The following is an 18389-nucleotide window of genomic DNA, read 5'->3' on the forward strand; positions in this document are numbered from 1 at the left end:
AGAATTGAAAAATCTGGAGGTTCTTGCTAAGCAGTCTGTTCTATTACTGTATAAACCATCACACATGGTGATCTATCTGATTTTTCTGCTGCTAATAATCACATTATGGCTGCACACATTTTACATTTGTCTCTGAGGCAGGAAAAGTGTATAATAAGAAGCTGTCTGCCCCCTCCCCTATACATTATGACTAATACTGGTTTATTTGCATGTATTTCTGCCAGGAGTAACTGTACATTAGCAAAAGCCTAAGTGGCCATTATATAAAAGATCTAGAAACACTGAACTGCAAATACATACAAGCATACTGCAGCCTATAAGATCCCTGACACAAGAAAAGAGCAATTTATGCATAGTAAGTAAAACTGCTTGTTGTCTGTAAGCAATATCTCATCTGTAATCACACAAGCAGCCAAAAGTAGATAAAAGCACATAAATAGATTTTTTTCTTATATTGTAAGTGTGAGATGCTGCGTAATGTTCCGTTTCAACAGTTTGCAGATGTGTGTGGAGGCTATGAGGAATCAGAAACAGCCCCTCTCATCTGTATTCATTGTGTGAAGAGACCACACCCTACTCCTTCATTCACTGTGAAGTCGTCTTGCTTATCTATTGTATCTATGGACGGACTTCAATAGTAACAGGTAGTGAACTAAAAATTAACTAGAAGGGAGATACTTAATGACAGGGAATTTACAGAGTTTTTTCAGGCAGATAGCAGCAACCTTTTTAAAGCGCATTACATTTTTGTTGAGAATCACATGCTCTATTAAAGGGGCTCTATCAGCAAAATTATGCTGTATGAGCCCCGCATGCGACGTCATCTTCTAGCACACCTTCCTCTTCTTTCTTCTTCTTTCGGCGACGCCCTCCGGTCCTGGCTCTTCCCCGGCTTCATCATCCTCTTCTTCTGGCGGGATTGATTCAAATCCTGCGCATGCTACTGCGCGCGCTCCAGCACCATTTTTCTCAGTGGCAGTACGCTCGCATCCTTGAGTCAAGCGATACTGCTCACGCACCGGATTTGAACCAATCCCTCCGGAAGAATAGGATGATGAAGCCGGGGAAGAGCCAAGACCGGAGGGCGTCGCCGAAAGAAGAAGAAAGAAGAGGAAGGTGTGCCAGAAGATGACGTTGGAACATGCATGACCGCCCACCCTGCACGATAAGTATAATTTGCATATATGTTTTTATGGTTTTATTTTAAAACGGGGAAGGGGGTTAAAATAACATTAGCGGTGCCTGAATAGCCTCTTTAAAGGTTATTCATGCATATGTGGGGCTTATACAGCAACATTTTGCTGAAAGAGCCCCTTTAAATGAGACAAAGTTGTCTGAACCACCCAATTTAGTGGCATAATTAACTAATGTACATATATCAGTGCTGGCGTATCTGGTGGTTGAGAGGCGTGAATGATTATCTTTTTTTTTTGGACCTTGTTTCATGCTCCCTACATTCCCCGGGTTAATTTTAGTGACAAGGAGGTGGGCACATTAGCATAATGTATGACACCTATCTCCTCCCTTTTTTCTCTCCTCTATTACCTGGGATGAGACATTCTTGTGTGATCTGGTGTCAGGATTGATCTTGACTCCTTCCTTAAGTGGACCTCTCTGATCCAACCTACATCTCTGATGAGACGAGCATCTTATAGTTGTGCTGTAGTTTTCATTGGCTATAACATGACCAGTCCTTCCCACCAATGACGCAAGGGATGGAGATTGCCTATATGGCTTTTCCCAATCGCATCATACATGGTCAGTCAGTCTTCATTTATGATCATTGGTGATGCAAATTAATAGTGTCACACACACAATGCAAGGGGCATTCAATCAGCATCTAGGTCACATTAAAATCCCTCCTCCCGCTGATGCAGGATTGGCCCTTCTTGCTATCGCATGTGAGGGTAGTTATGTGCTTCGGGATGTGTATATAAAGGACACCTATGAGCCCAAGCAGTGACTGCACCTCTGGTCATGCCGCCAGGCCGCTTGATGGGCGTCTTTTCCATTTTTTCAATATCCCCTGATAAATCCAGCTATTTATCTTAGTTTATTTAGAGCAAAGTCTTTGGCAGAATATTTTTCTATGACCTTGATAGTTGGATAGCCATTTTGATAAATTTAGATTAGACCCTTATATGCTTGCTTTTATATATTTGATACATGTGTTTAAGGTATGCCTTAAACCTCTTATCTGCAATGTCCAGACAGTTAGAAAACCTACAGTATGATAGTATTTTACTCAGCCAAAGTGCTATTATTTATTACGGAAGTCTTGTGACCAGAGACCAGGATCTGATGTCTGACAGTGCCCTGCATGGAATACATTCTCTCCAGGGAAAGACTTTTGTTCTCATGTTGAGCTATAATTTATCAGTATGCTTTGTAATTCGCACATAAAGAGATTCAGTTTTTCACACCACTCACTGTGTCTGTCTTTTTTTCTGTCTCTTCCCTCAGGGCTTAAGATAAAAATCCTTTATACAAAAGCTATCTTGATACATAACCTTTATTACAGGTTTCCAGAATTTAGTACTATGTAGTCCCAGTGCCCCACCATAAAGTGCCTTAGTATTATGCAATATTACAGACATATTTGTGGGGAAGAGGAATTAACTAACCCATCTATAACAATTTTCTGTGATTGTGTTGCACAGTCTTTTTTGGGGGGCCAAAAATGCACCTCATTGTTCCATCTTTGTCCCATTTGGAATTTTTTACAAAAGAGGGCAGAGCAAAGTGGAGATCAAAGGGAGCTGCGGACATCTCAGGCCAACAAATTTATTCTAAATTATTTCCCGAAAGCTGGTGTGAGTTAGTTCTGAAATCTATGGCAGTTCCTGAGTGGCGTAGATATCAATTCTTGTGCACAAGATTGCACTTCAATTATTAGGAGGCGGAGCTTCTTATTATATAAGGCACAATTAGTGCTAGTATTAATGGGACCTTGAACAAGATTTTTTTTTTTGTTGAATTAATACAGATTGATGCAAAATGCTAATATTGTATTAGATACATTTATGATCCAGTTGCGATTCACCTATTAGTTAAAGGGAGTCTGTCACTAGGAAACTTAAAGGGATCCTATCAATCAGATGGCATTTTTTGTCCCTAACACATCGGAATAGCCTTAAGAAAGGCTATTCGTCTTCTCTGTGCCGCCGTTCCGTAGAAATACCAGTTTTTGCTGGTATGCAAATGAGTTCTCTCCACAGCACTGGGAGTGAGACCCAGCACTCAAACAGCACTGGGGGCGTCCCCAATTCTGCCAGAGAACTCTCCAGTGCCGCCTCCATCGTCTTCCTGTGTCTTCTTCCGGCGGAGGTGGTGAAACTTGTAGGCCTTGGCACACTCTGCTGCTTTTTCAAAATAATGGTGCATCTTTTTTCATGTAAAGGTATGAAGGAGGTCATCAAAATGTCTCCTACAATGTACTGTGACTTGTTGGCTATTGAGTTTCCTGGTGAGTTTCGGTGAAAAAGTGAATCAGTAGTTTATGTTTCTATTTACTTTTTTACCTTGGGGAGGTATGTGTTCCAAATGAATTCACCTTATTGTTAATAATATTCTTCTAATTAGTTATTTATCTAGATAGTTATAATACCATGACTGTATATCATCAGGTGGCTTGATACTTCAAAAAATTACATACATTTCCATTCAAATTTAATCACCAAGAATTCTCAATTTTGTATCCAAATTTTGTTTTACAGAATTTGTACCAAAACAGGTTCCTCGGCCTGGCTGCCATGGCTTCTCCATCGAGGAACTCTCAAAACAGGCGGCGATGCAAAGAACCGCTAAGGTACAGTTACAATCCTGACCAATTTCATAATATGGATATCAGGAACAGTCCACATGAAGGAGTAACTATACCGCGGTCTACAAGTGATACTGACCTGGTCACTTCCGATAGTCGGTCAACTCTAATGGTCAGCAGCTCCTACTACGCAATAGGACATTCACAGGATCTTGTTATATATTGGGATATAAAGGAGGAAGTGGATGCTGGAGATTGGATCGGCATGTATTTAATTGGTAAGTGTTTCATCTGTACATTTGTGAATTTTAAATATTCTGTGTTGGTTTAGTGAACAGATCATCTATGGAAGAAACCTGCGGATATGTTAAAAACAGGTTCAAATTCTGATAAAAAGTGATATAAAAAAATCAAAATGTTTTTTCTTAATCATATTTAGCATCTTTTCATATAATTCAGTGTTGTGTTTTTTTCTCTGTTGTCACTCATAGTAAAATTATAACCAAACTGATTAATACTAGTTGGACACTGTATGTCAATGCTGACAGTGACACAGACTGAACAGGTCGAACCTTTCTTGGAACATTCTTTGTCTTATTTGTGTGTTTGGAACATCACAAGACTTAAGAAAGGTTTCTTCTGTGTTGTCAGTTTCTGAGCAATGCAGGTATTTACTACAACTGAATAGGTCATCAGTATGAGATTGGCTGGGGTCTGACACCTGGGACACCCACCAACCAGCTGTTCTCACATGCCACTATACAGATAACAGAGTTGTCAGCAGATAGCTATGTTCTCTGTGAAGTGGCAGTACTGAGTTACTGTAGCTCAGCTCTCATTCATTTGTATAGGAACTGAGCTGCAGTAAGTTAGCACAGCCACAACACAGGAAAATAGAGCTATCTGCTTCTGGCTCTTTTCTCTTTATAGAAACAGTTGCGGATAGCTGATCAGTGAGGGTCCCGGGTGTTAATACATTTTAAGAACGTCTGGATTTGGCAGATAGCACATGGCAGCTGTGTTTATCTGTATGCTTTCAGTCAGTGTGGCAATATCTAACGCGTTTCTAGTGCTCTGTTTTTGATTTGTTGTAGTTTTCCTGAAGGTATTAAAGCAGGCTCGGACTGGCCCACCAGGGTACCAATGAACCCCCCTAGTGGGCTCCGTGCTGTTACCGGAGCACCACTGCTTTTTTTTTTATAATAACTTGACTAGTTATTATATTAACTTGGCCCTCCATACTCCCATACCGTGTGGGGAACAGGTAATGAAGCCACTATATTGTGTGGAGGCAGTAATACAGGTTAATATCCTGTGGGGGGGAATTAAACTGTTGGGCATTAGGGGGGAATATTAAAGTAGTTGCCTGGGCTTAATTTTTTTATGATCTATACTCAGAATAGGCCATAAATACCTAATCGGTAGGGGGCCAACACCCAGCCTCTGGAAGAATCAGCTGTACATCTCCGGTGCCAGTTCTGTACATAATATAGGTCAGGAAACTCCACTGTATAGCGACACCTTCACTGCATCTCAGCACTTATTAAATTCAATAGGAGCTGAGCTACAGTGATGGCATATTGTGTACTGGGAGTGGCTCCATACAGCTAATGGGGCTTGGGTGTCAGCCCATATCAATCAGGGATTTATGCCCTATCCTAAGGATACACCATAAAAAAATTAAGCCTGACAACCCCTTTAATATCCCCCTCCCCTAATGCCCCACACACTTAAATGTCACCCCACAGGATGTTAACTCCCATCACTGTCCCCGCACAATATAATGGTCCTGTCCCTGGTCCCCATTTCAGTATAAGGCACCAGTGACGGAGACACTGTATGGGGGGACCAATGAAGTGGCCATGAAAAAATAGGCCAAGACAACCCCTTTAAAGAGTTTGTCCATAAATTGGAGCAACTGCTATTGGAGCCAGGGACGTGTAAAAAAAAACTCATCTGCCCACAGCGCCCCATTGTCTCCTGACAGTGTCTGTTTGGTCTCATTGAGGAATCTCAGCAAGAAAGCATGGACAAGAGACTGAATGGACACTGGCGGTGGACCACGCAGTGTTGGGGACAGGTGAGTATGTTTTGTTTGTTTGTTTGTTTTAAATTTTACACCTCCCGTCTGCCACATGAGCTGCTCCAGTTCAACCTGTACAACCTATTTAAAGGGTTTATCCATCTTTCTAATATTGATTGCCTGTGCTTAGAATAAGCCATCAATATTACATCTGTGAGTGTCCGACAACCAGGACCACTGCAGGTCAGGACAGTGTAGCTATGTGCAATTTTAGAACTTTCATATAGAATGTAGCAGTGGGTTTAGGAAGTGCAGTGCTGCACATTGTATGGTGGGTGAGCAGTGTGGCATAGTTATTACTTGTAGCCATGCTGTCTGATCTGCAGGAGTCCTAGCAGTGGGCCCCTAGAAATAATTCCACTGCTGGGCCCTAAACATCCCACTCTGACACTATATTAAAGAGGTTATACTGTAAAATAAAGTCATTTAGTGGTACATGGGACCACATGTAGACCACAGTTAAATGTTTTTTTTCTATCTATCTATCTATCTATCTATCTAATATCTATATCCTATCTATCTATCTATCTATCTATCTATCTATCTATCTATCTCTAATCACATACACTCAAACACGTCCAGTGCATTGTCTTTAGGTATCTGGAATGCTTTGTCCTGGCTATTTAGGGAGCTCCATCAGAAATTGTTAGTAATTTCTGCATATTGATATACTTTATTCTATATCTTTTTCTGTACGTCACTATCTGGGAACCTTAATAAGTATAATGTAGGTTAATTGATGTTGTTTTAATTATATGGACCTTATACACAGAAGCTGAAATACTATCATTTGCAATAATCACAGTAATAGAGAATAACATTTGCTATGAGAGAATTAGGTTGCCCATTCAGCTGTGCCACTTGGAACATATAATTGTGAGCAACAAACAGGGTTTGCAGCAACGACTGCATTTCTAGAAGTCTTTTGATAGAGTTGAAACTAATTTCATGGCTATGAGTTCAGCCAAGGACATAAAACATGACTTTTTACCACAATCTTCATACAGCTTCAGCTCAACATACATTAATTTACTTTTATTATAGCATAGCAATGGTAAATCAAATGTAATGTGAACAGAGTCATCTGAAAAAGAACCATTCATTATAGGTAGAGAAGAACAAGGCTTGTGACTTTCTTTTATACACTTATTAAATAAGAATGGATAATAAAGCTTGATGATATTATTATTAAGGCGTGTAAAACATACAGATATTAAGAAATTGTCTATACAGTTGCCTTTTTACATGTTACAATATCTTAAACATTCAATCGTCTTTCTTGAGCTATAATATTGTTACTTGAAACCGCATTCAACACACAATGCTGAATCTACAGTATGGCTACCTGGATGGATGTGCATGCATGTAGAACCTCACTACTGAATTTTACATGTAAAGATTAGTTTTACTTGTATTAGTTATTTGATTATTTTTCTTATTGTTGATTGACATTTGGGGTTTTGGGACCATTTACTGGTTTTCCACAATTTTCTCAACCTATTTTCAACAAACTAGTTTTGTAACTTAAAGGGATATTCCCATGTACATAACCATTTTTAAATGTATAGATAATTAAAAGTTCAACATTTTTGTAAATATAAGTAATTAAATATTTTGCAGAGTTTTATCTATTGGTCACAGTCTTGTGGTATTAATTGGTTGTCAATGGATACGACCATGAATGCAGGACCTTTCTAAGGTCAGAAAAATGATTTCCTTATCATGGCCGGGATATCTTCTCATACATGTAATGTCCCTGCCCGATATCCCAGCTACAATAAGAAAATCATGGCTGGGTTCCTGACAAGTCCCAGACCATAGAAAGTTTCTGCATTTGTGGTCGTATCCATTGGTAACCAATCAAGACAACAGACTGTCACCACTAAGATAGTAGAGAAAATCTTTAAAACTCTGCAGAATTTTTAACTATTTATATTTGCAAAAATTAATTGACTACAATTATAGATATGATTATGGTTCATAAGAATACCCCTTTAAGGGCTAGTTACAATATTATCATCAACAGTAGTGAAAGCTACAAGGAAAGGTGCTACTCAAGACAAATTTTTGTTAACATCTAGCTCATATACAACAGTGGTCCCCAACCTTTTTTCCACCAGGGACCAGTTTCAGCAAGACAATTTTTCTATGGCCCGGTGGGGGCGGGAAGGGGTGTGGATGGGGGTGGGGAAGCGTGTGGTTGGGGGCGGGGTTAAGCATGGGGGTGTAGATTAGAATCATGTACATATGAAAACACAAGAGAAAGTGCAAACTGACGGACACTGCAGGTTATGAAGATGGCTACTGATGACAGACACTGTTATGAAAATGGATACTGATGACAGACACTGTTATGAAGATGGATACTGATGACTGATATCACTCCTAATGCTGCTATTAACTTCACTACAGCCTCACTACAGCTACATTACACATCACAGGGATAAGTGACGTGTAATGTAGTTGCTCAAAGTTCGGTAGGCGAGTGCGGGGTGGAGCCAAGACCCGCTGCATGTCCTGCATAGTACTAGAATCCCGGGCATACATTGGGTCCCAACTCAACCCCACACTTTCCTCACCTTATCCCGATGAGCAACAACCAAGTGTCAGTGTTGTGCAGCTGCTGACTCCTCACCGCTGGTACGCGGACCGGTGCAACATGCCCCACGGCCCGGTACTGGTCCGTGGACCGGCGGTTGGGGACCCCTGATATACAAGACAATGAAACAGATTATTGAGGAAGGTAGTTTGCCAATATTGAGTAACAATGGTATACATTTTACCATAAGATGACCACTTTTCTTCTGGGGTATGTAGGTGTCTATCTTCTAAAGATTTTGATGGTTTGAGATCAGTCATGGATTAAATGATCACATCTTCTTTAACTTGGCCACATGTATAGCTGAAATTGAGATGTATTTATTTATTTGTTTGTTTAGATATTTATTGTACCACAATATTAGAGTAAGATTCCTAGCCATTGGGAGTCAAAAACCTACTTTAAGTCAGACGTTCTATAATTCTTTAAAAGACCTAAAACATTCACCACCTTCACCAACTCAAATTCTTTGTATCCTACAATAGGTGCCAGTCCACCGATTCCAGCACAGTTGTATTTCTTTCTCTAGTAGCAACTGTACCTGAGCAAACAATACTGTTAGTTTCATTACCCAATAGGCTAATTTTGCTGTCTCATGTCTGGTGTGTTGGGTGGACAGTCCTGGACTGGAGCAGTGAGCAGGGACCGTCCAGCGGATAGTAGAGAGCATAATTGTGCTGAAACTAACAGAAATGTTTGCTCAGGAACGGTGGGGACTGTGCAGGAATCAGTGAAGTAGAAACTATTAAAGGGTTGAAGTTGGTGGAGGTGGTAAAAGGTCCTCTTTACGTTCAGAGTTAGACAATGGTTTTATTATCCCTGTGATTTTCTTTCTCCATATCTTACTTTACTTTCTGACATTCTGCAGATGAAGTGTTGTCAGAAAACTTTCTGGATTATAAGAACCGTGGAGTAAATGGCTCTCACAGAGGACAGATTGTTTGGAAGATTGATGCCAGTTCATACTTTGTGGAACGTAAGTAGACTAGAATGCAGGTAGCACAGTGTGTAGTGTTGTGTTATATTGACTTTTGAAGTTTCCTTCAGGAATCTAATCAGAATGTCGGTAAAGAATTCAGTCATTTTGTGATGATAATTGCACCTTGTTTTGCTTCTTTTCATTTTGTACTTTTTATATTCACATTTTATTTTATGTCTTGAAATTCAAAGATTTGTCAGACTTTATTGTGTGGATTTTTATAGGGCTTTGATATAATGTTCACTGTATTATGTATTGAACTGAGTTGGAGTGAACTGAAATGATGATGAAAAACCAATTAAATATCATAACGCTAGCAAGGAAAATTAACCAATGTATTTCTGTTGCACCAAACAATCCGTGTTGCTGTCATTGCTAACATGAAGCTCCTGGGCCCCAATGCAAGATCTGTAACAGACCCCCACTCATCATGTTCTATCTGTAATAGTGGGATCTTCTTATATAGTACAGAGGTTTATTTGCCAGATTTTCCTATAGGTGTTCCAGCTTTTTTATGGATGGCTTCCCATTATCAGTATACCCAGAGTTTGTAACATCTCTGGATATAATGTTAGCAATAGCGATGCTTAGGGCTTTTTTTTTTTTTTTTTTTTTTACTAAGTTCATAGCTATGTTGGCAGCTCTGTTGCAGAATCTGTCAAAATGCTGGACAAAATAGAACAACATACAGCAATAAAAGGATGGACACCATGATGGAAACCCAAAGGATACAATTATAGACAGCCAGATCTATTGGGCGCAGTTGTTGTCTATAATGTGATGGATGTTAGGGAATTGCTACGACAGCAATTCCCCAGTAACTGTTAGAACCCTGGGACGGAACACAAGAGACAATGAGCCCTAAGCTTAAGCCCCCAACTGTCCCTTCCTATTGCCAGGCCCTATCCTATATAATAGGTGGCAACCATGAAGACAGTCCCTTCATGTATATGTGATACACAAAACTCAGACAAGACGGACAACAACAAAGAGAGGTCAGCTAGCCAAGGGTCAGTAAACAGTCCAGCTATGCAGTGCCAAATCGAAGTCCAAAAGAATAGTCAGCAGGGAAAGCCAGAGGTCAAGGATTAGAATGCAAGAAAAAATAGTGACAGTAAAGAGCAAGTATGCACAAGGCAATAGCAAGCACTGGTGTGAATGAGAGCCAAGGCTAAATAGGGAGGAAGAACCCACCCTGGACCTGACAGGAAGGCAGGCTGTCAATCACAGGCAAGACAAAATTAACCACTTAATGGACAGAGGCAACAAGGGCAGAAGACGGGTGTGGTGCAAATACAATCACAGAACTAGTGCCAAGTTCACACAGTGCGACCAAAAACTTAAAGCCAAAAACCAAACTGCACACACCTCCTGCGCTGCCTCATGCGAGCAGAGGGTGGCACAGAAACCCGAACAGGCAGAGATGTTACAATGGATCTGTCCTTGGTTACCATTCTGTTTATCTGGTCCTGTGAAGGAACAGTAATAATGAACGGCCAATGCAGATGTGAACCCTTCCTAAAGCAAATATGATAATCAATTAGCGTTTATAAATACAGTCCTATGAAAAAGTTTGGGCACCCCTATTAATCTTAATCATTTTTAGTTCTAAATATTTTGGTATTTGCAACAGCCATTTCAGTTTGATATATCTAATAACTGATGGACACAGTAATATTTCAGGATTGAAATGAGGTTTATTGTACTAACAGAAAATGTGCAATATGCATTAAACCAAAATTTGACCGGTGCAAAAGTATGGGCACCTCAACAGAAAAGTGACATTAATATTTAGTAGATCCTCCTTTTGCAAAGATAACAGCCTCTAGTCGCTTCCTGTAGCTTTTAATCAGTTCCTGGATCCTGGATAAAGGTATTTTGGACAAACAATTCAAGTTCAGTTAAGTTAGATGGTCGCCGAGCATGGACAGCCCGCTTCAAATCATCCCACAGATGTTCAATGATATTCAGGTCTGGGGACTGGGATGGCCATTCCAGAACATTGTAATTGTTCCTCTGCATGAATGCCTGAGTATTTGGAGCGGTGTTTTGGATCATTGTCTTGCTGAAATATCCATCCCCGGCGTAACTTCAACTTCGTCACTGATTCTTGAACATTATTCTCAAGAATCTGCTGATACTGAGTGGAATCCATGCGACCCTCAACTTTAACAAGATTCCCGATGCCGGCATTGGCCACACAGCCCCAAAGCATGATGGAACCTCCACCAAATTTTACAGTGGGTAGCATGTGTTTTTCTTGGAATGCTGTTTCTTTTTGGACGCCATGCATAACGCCTTTTTTTATAACCAAACAACTCAATTTTTGTTTCCAAAATGAAGCTGCCTTGTCCAAATGTGCTTTTTCATACCTCAGGCAACTCTATTTGTGGCGTACGTGCAGAACCGGCTTCTTTCTCATCACTCTCCCATACAGCTTCTCCTTGTGCAAAGTGCGCTGTATTGTTGACCGATGCACAGTGACACCATCTGCAGCAAGATGATGCTGCAGCTCTTTGGAGGTGGTCTGTGGATTGTCCTTGACTGTTCTCACCATTCTTCTTCTCTGCCTTTCTGATATTTTTCTTGATCTGCCACTTCTGGGCTTAACAAGAACTGTCCCTGTGGTCTTCCATTTCCTTACTATGTTCCTCACAGTGGAAACTGACAGGTTAAATCTCTGAGACAACGTTTTGTATCCTTCCCCTGAACAACTATGTTGAACAATCTTTGTTTTCAGATCATTTGAGAGCGGGCTGTCCATGTTCGGCGACCATCAAACTTAACTGAACTTGAATTGTTTTGTAGAAAGAAATGGTCCAAAATACCTTCATCCAGGATCCAGGAACTGATTAAAAGCTACAGGAAGCGACTAGAGGCTGTTATCTTTGCAAAAGGAGGATGTACTAAATATTAATGTCACTTTTCTGTTGAGGTGCCCATATTTTTGCACCGGTCAAATTTTGGTTTAATGCATATTGCGCATTTTCTGTTAGTACAATAAACCTCATTTCAATCCTGAAATATTACTGTGTCCATCAGTTATTAGATATATCAAACTGAAATGGCTGTTGCAAACACCAAAATATTTAGAACTAAAAATGATTAAGATTAATAGAGGTGCCCAAACTTTTTCATAGGACTGTATATCAGAAAAGATCAGAAACTGCATTTCTGTTAAGCTGGGTATATCTGAAATATTAATAGTCCTTTAGGTGTTTATCATATCTGCTGATGTGAGAAAAATCAGGGTGTTGGATGTTGAACATGCCCTATCCTTTCTGTCAGGAGGATATATCCTGTACCCACATGCACGTGCTCGTCCGAGCGTACAAGTCGAGGGGGGGAGGGGGGAGAAGGGATAGCTGTCTGCTAAGCAAGCGTTTGGCCTACATCTATTTAATGTGTATTGTCTGCCTAAATTAGATTTTTTTTTATCATGTTTGATCCCCCATATCTATAACGTTTCAACATTTTGTTTTATTAATTATAAGATTTAAGTTTTTCCTATTTTAGACAACAATGTATCCGGAATAAAATAAGATAGCAGTACAAGAGCGGCACAGCATGAAATCAGCTTATCCTGTGGTCAGAGTTAAGCACGGCTATAGAGACACAATTTAAAGGTTTATATTACAGCTTCTCCAAGCTCAAGTCCTGCGTTATGGAATTTCAATTAGATTATCAGTGACCTAGATTTCCAATGGCTAATACCTCAAAGTTGAACATGTAAAATTAAGGGGTCTGACAGTTTTGTCAGGCTTATGATGAGAACCGTATTAAGGCTCTTTGTTGCCTTGGGACACAGAACAGACCTGTCTCATTTAATGTTCTCCAGGTCTTTAAGCAGTCTCTGTTTAGGCAAATTGTGTCTCTATCTGCATAGAGACCTAAGTCTCAGAAAATTATTATAATATTGGTAGATGTCTTGAAGGGACTTTTGCAGAAATTCTAGTTATTGAAATATGCAGTTTAATAAAGTTCATATTCTTTACTAGTATGTGCAGGATGAAGGGTATTCTCTATAGATTCAGGTCAGCAAAGTGCTATACTTATCTTTCCACTCAATAGTTACTGGCTAATATGCCTAAAGCTTGCCCTTGCCAAAAGCAAGAAACGGGATATTGTAATTAAAATGAAAAGACTAATATTCAGGGAAGACCTAAAGAATTTTTTTTCCATTTAAAATATTTTAAAAGGAACTTGTCGATAGGTTTGGGGTCCCTAAACCAGCAGCATGTCCTTATACTCCGCTATTGAGGCCTGAGGGAAGAGTAGATGGCTCGAGGTGAAATAGAGAGATGGTTCGCAGGAGCTGGAGCTGAAGTCAGCTTGCTGTTGCTGGAGGAAGTAACCATCAAGACCAGGCGAGTTGGGAGAGCCATGTGATTTGTTCCCAATAAAAAAAAAAAAATTGACTCTGATGTTAGTATGCCGGCCGGTTCTTCAAACCAGCATACTTTCTGAGACACCTGGTGAGCAAGAGCTGAGACCTCCAGTGGTATGTGGTTCATCCCCTGCTGCAGCAGATGCAGGTCATTTACCCCGCAGCACAGAGGTCTGCACAAGTTCTACACTACGCAGTAAAGCAATATACACAGTGTCAACTAAGTGTCCAGCGTCTGTGCATTCCATAATGGTGGAGCTTTCAGGGTATGGAGTATTTGCAGGGTATGACTTGCAGGGTATGGAGTATTTGGGTGGCAGCTGCACTAAGACCGAAAGGAAAAGTGGAATATCAGCTACAGTGAGAAGAAGGAGCAGTGCCAGCCATGTGAGTACCAATTTGACACCCTGTCCCAGTCTACCAATGGCTGTATACCCACCCCCAGATTACAGCATGGTATAATTGTAAGGATCCCAGAAAGTCCTTAGAGTGGACAACTCACTGAAACAACTTCGAAACTGTGAAAATGGAGAACAAGGCCCTGAAGTACTGAGAATGGACAGCAGAGGCCAAGTAGGAGTGAGATGAGTAACAACTGCTGGTTATTTCAGGAAGAGCACGAAAGCGACCTCAAAAATGGACAAGCATGGTGAAAGCTGGGTAGGAGCTGGGGAGTTATGGTGTATGACCCAGGTTAGGGCTTTAAGTTCCCACAGGAGCGAGATGTGCATGGTAAGGTTTTCATCCACCAAATGTCAGTTGTTGTCCATGGAAACCTTTTTGGAACCTATGATTTAGAGGAAGGTGAGACTTTGGAATACTGCCAGCTGCTCAGCAACCATGGGTTGCAGCAATGGATTGACTGGCCCCTCCAGAGGGAGGAGGAAGCTCCAGGTTCACAAATAAAAGAGTCACTACGAAGGAGAGACTGTATTGGAAGGATGTTAGGGTGCAGTATGAGCTACTATTCCATTCCTCATGTTGGTGCTAGTACAGGACCCAAGAGAGGGCATCCATGCAATGCTGCTGGTTGAGGGAGGCTCCTGGCTGATGTTTAACAATAGGAAGGACTTCACAATTCTTAGTAGAGTATATGCAATAGTAGAGCTCTACTTTATCTATGTGAATAAACACTATTATTGCATATACTCTTATTGTGAAGTCCTTCCTATTGTTGATGCACTGGATTTGGACCCTACTTTCACAACGTGGTTGAGTGCAGCCTACACCCTATATTACCTGGCTGATGTTTAGTATATCCAGCGTCAGTGTTCTTCTAATGGTTGAGACTTTTATGGAAGCTGTTGTCGGAGGTGGTTCCCAGGAAGCAGTCTTGCCCAGCCCAGTCCATAGTCATTTTGAAGCCAATGGGGCACCTATTTTCATAGAGCTCTCATTGACTTGAATCTATGAGAGATCTGTAAAAACAGTCAGAAATAAGTCATGTCCTATTTTGATGATCCATTAAAAGGGACCATAAAAAATGGTCATGTAAATAATTTAATGAAAATCAATGTGTTTTTTTAAAAAAAATATGATGGCCAGTACAAACATGTACATCCGTTTGCTATTTTTTTGATCTGTTGTTTGTATAGTGCCTTAGGGCCACTTCCTAAATCTGAAACACATTATTAATGTCATTCTTTACTGTTGATGTTTGGCTGGATTTTAATATAAAGATTCAGTGAAGAAATATGAATTTTTTTACCAAATTGTGGATTCTTTCTCTATTTGTGGATTACTTATAGGCAACCAATCACAAATTAGGTTTTAGTTAGTAACATGCCGTAAATGAGAACTGAACTCATTGATTATTTTTGTTAAAGGAAGTCTGTCAGCGGACAAATTGTTTATTTATTCATATCAAAATGAGAGGAAAACCTGGGAATCTAGAGCTGAAACTAAAACCCAGGGAAGTTAAGACATGCCCCATTCATTGAAACTATGATATATGATAACAGTTATCATTAAACCATACTTGATTAAATTTCCTTGGGTTTCTCCAGAAATTTTCATTGGAGGCCATACCTGGTCAAGTCCCCTTCTAGAAGTCACTGTGTTCCCTATGGCTGTGGTTATGGCCCTTTTACAATGCTGCTGTATCTTCTATCTGTGCAGCCATGATCCTTTCTTGTGACATGGTCATAAAATGTACTAAACATGCCCCTTTTTCAGGCATAATGGAAAGTTCTTCCCCTATAATTCTCATATGAAATAATAGGTTCTCCTGGGTGTCCAGGAGGCCTCCCCTTTTTCAGAAGCCTCCCAGACATTCCGGGAGAATTTGCAAGTATAGTAAGTAATAAAGGGGTTGTCATCCAAGAAAAAATTTTGTTAATCGGTTAAGAATAGAACACGCATTTTATTATAAAGTCATACTCACCTCACTGATCTTCCAGTGCTTCCATTCTGATGCTTGGAGCCCCATGCCAGTCTTTATTTTTTTCTGCAGTGATCAAGTTCTGACACATGGGTATGTGTCCGCAGGAAGACTGGGAAGCAGTGGCGTAACAAAAGTCTTGTGGGCCCGGGCACAAACTTTTGTCCAGGGCCCTCTACCCACTCCTTACAGCAGGTTTTTGATATTGACGGTTATGGGTGCTGCAGCACTATGTCTCATACTTCAGAGGGATATACTGTAACTGTAGTACCCACAACTGCAATTATCAAGAATATGGTGAGAGAACAACGCCGTACTCGGCATATATACAGTAAACATTAGTGGGACCTGCATTCTTTGGGAAACATCAGACCCCAGGGTATCATAATCGGAGGCCCAGGGATGGTGAATAAAAATAACAAACACTAATACTCACCTTTCTTGGCCATCCTGGCTACAACTGTCTTCAGCATCTTCGGCCATCTTCAGACGTCCTTGCTGAGGCCTGTGAATGGTCCTCAGTGGTCTTGTGGGGGCACACTGACATCATTATGCGGCTGCGCCCCATGTGACCGCTGGGGCCTAATCACTTGCTTCAGTCACATGACAGAAGAGCATCAGAGAGGACGCTGAGCACAGGAGAGGTAAGTATAAGTATTTATTATTTTAAGTACGGTAATTTCCCACTATCATAGTGGTCCTGGACCCTGGCCATCTCCAGCTGGCTTTGGGTTCATACCCTGCAGGGCCCGGTCACACCCCCTGCGACCATGATTGTTACACTACTGCTGGGAAGCAGTGGTGAGATGAGATGAATATAAAATGGTTTACTAGTCATGTCACTGGCTAAAATGCTATTCACGTCAAATAGAGCCAGAATTCTTCTTTACCTGGTGTAAGCAACAGCACTGATGTCCAATCTTAAAACATAACATTTATTTCTTTCTATATAAAAACATAGATTGATTCCTAAAAAATATTTTTGTCCTCATTTTAAAGACAAACAAATAGTCAAGCATACGGACTCAATACATGAGTATTATTCTTTCTCACCCATGTGGCAGAGCCCAACCGTCTATTAGATGTTATAAACAGAAACGGTCTTACCAGGTCTAGTCGCAGGCAGGAGTGCTGTGGATAAAGGGTTAATTCAGGATAACTCCCTATAAAACAGTCTCGCAATGACCCTCAATATCCCCATAACTCCCACCCTGACAAGGGCAGTACACAGCTGTCCCTTGCAATTCCCTGGTATAACATAAATCCCTACGCATTTCCTGGCACCGTATTGCGCCACAAATACTACTCATGTATTGAGTCCGTATATCTGTTTGTCTTTAAAATGAGAACAAAAATATTTTTTAGGGATCAATCTATGTTTTTATATAGAAATAAATAAATGTTATGTTTTGTAAAGCAGGTGATGATAGCTGCCTCTCCAGGCAATAGTGAAACAACTCTTGTATCTCAAGTAAGAAGTACTCAGATCCTGCAGCAGCCTACCATTATATCACAGTATATCCACTTGTAAAACAGCTGCAGCGATGAAATTGTATGTTTTTACACATCACTATTTTCATCTTCCCATTCTCACTTGTGAGTCTGTATTTATAAAACTGAGACATCTTCTTAGGGTTAAGTGACTGGGTGTTTCTCTGAGAATAGAAAAGGGGGGCAGTTAAAGGATGAACGCGAGCTCTGTGACAGGTTAACACTATTGACTAGGAATGCTCAAGTGTTAGCAAATAACATACGTAGTCATAAAACCAAGAGCTACATTCATTTTTAGTTTCATTGTAAATTTGCTTCTTCTATATCAGCCAATTAAATAGGAAGTGGGTGCACAGGGTTAATGTGAGGTGTCCGCACTTACAATTATGTTAGCAAAACCATAACTATGTGCGGCAGAGTCAGGGAAATGATGCAGAGAAGAAATGAAGGAAATCAAAAAGCCAAGGAGTTAAAATTATGCAGTGAGACAACTAGGACCCACCTATAGCTAACAGAAACCAATAAAACCCATTATCATGGCGATCTGTAGCCTAAGTGACTTGAGAACTATCCAACCCTAGACCATGCCTGGATGGAAGCTATTATTAACCTTTAAAGAGAACCTTTTTTTGTCTAGGCCTCACTATTCCCCAGCAATAAGTGCTGGTAGTTTTGGTGACTGATGCGCTATTTAGGCTCTTACCTGT

The 18389-nt window shown here is 40.5% G+C and overlaps 1 protein-coding gene across 4 annotated transcripts in view; it reads left to right on the top strand.

Moving 5' to 3' along the window:
• Positions 1 to 18389, top strand: part of HECW1 (HECT, C2 and WW domain containing E3 ubiquitin protein ligase 1) — a 218822-nt gene that overhangs the window by 109738 nt on the left and 90695 nt on the right. For all 4 annotated transcript variants that reach the window (XM_075271220.1, XM_075271219.1, XM_075271221.1 and 1 more), the window contains 2 exons: positions 3717 to 4041; positions 9314 to 9421. In XM_075271220.1, the coding sequence (XP_075127321.1) occupies positions 3717 to 4041; positions 9314 to 9421 (433 nt within the window). The remainder of the gene's footprint in view (positions 1 to 3716; positions 4042 to 9313; positions 9422 to 18389) is intronic.

Source organism: Leptodactylus fuscus, chromosome 4 (assembly GCF_031893055.1).
Source record: "Leptodactylus fuscus isolate aLepFus1 chromosome 4, aLepFus1.hap2, whole genome shotgun sequence".
Taxonomy (NCBI): Eukaryota; Metazoa; Chordata; class Amphibia; order Anura; family Leptodactylidae; genus Leptodactylus; species Leptodactylus fuscus.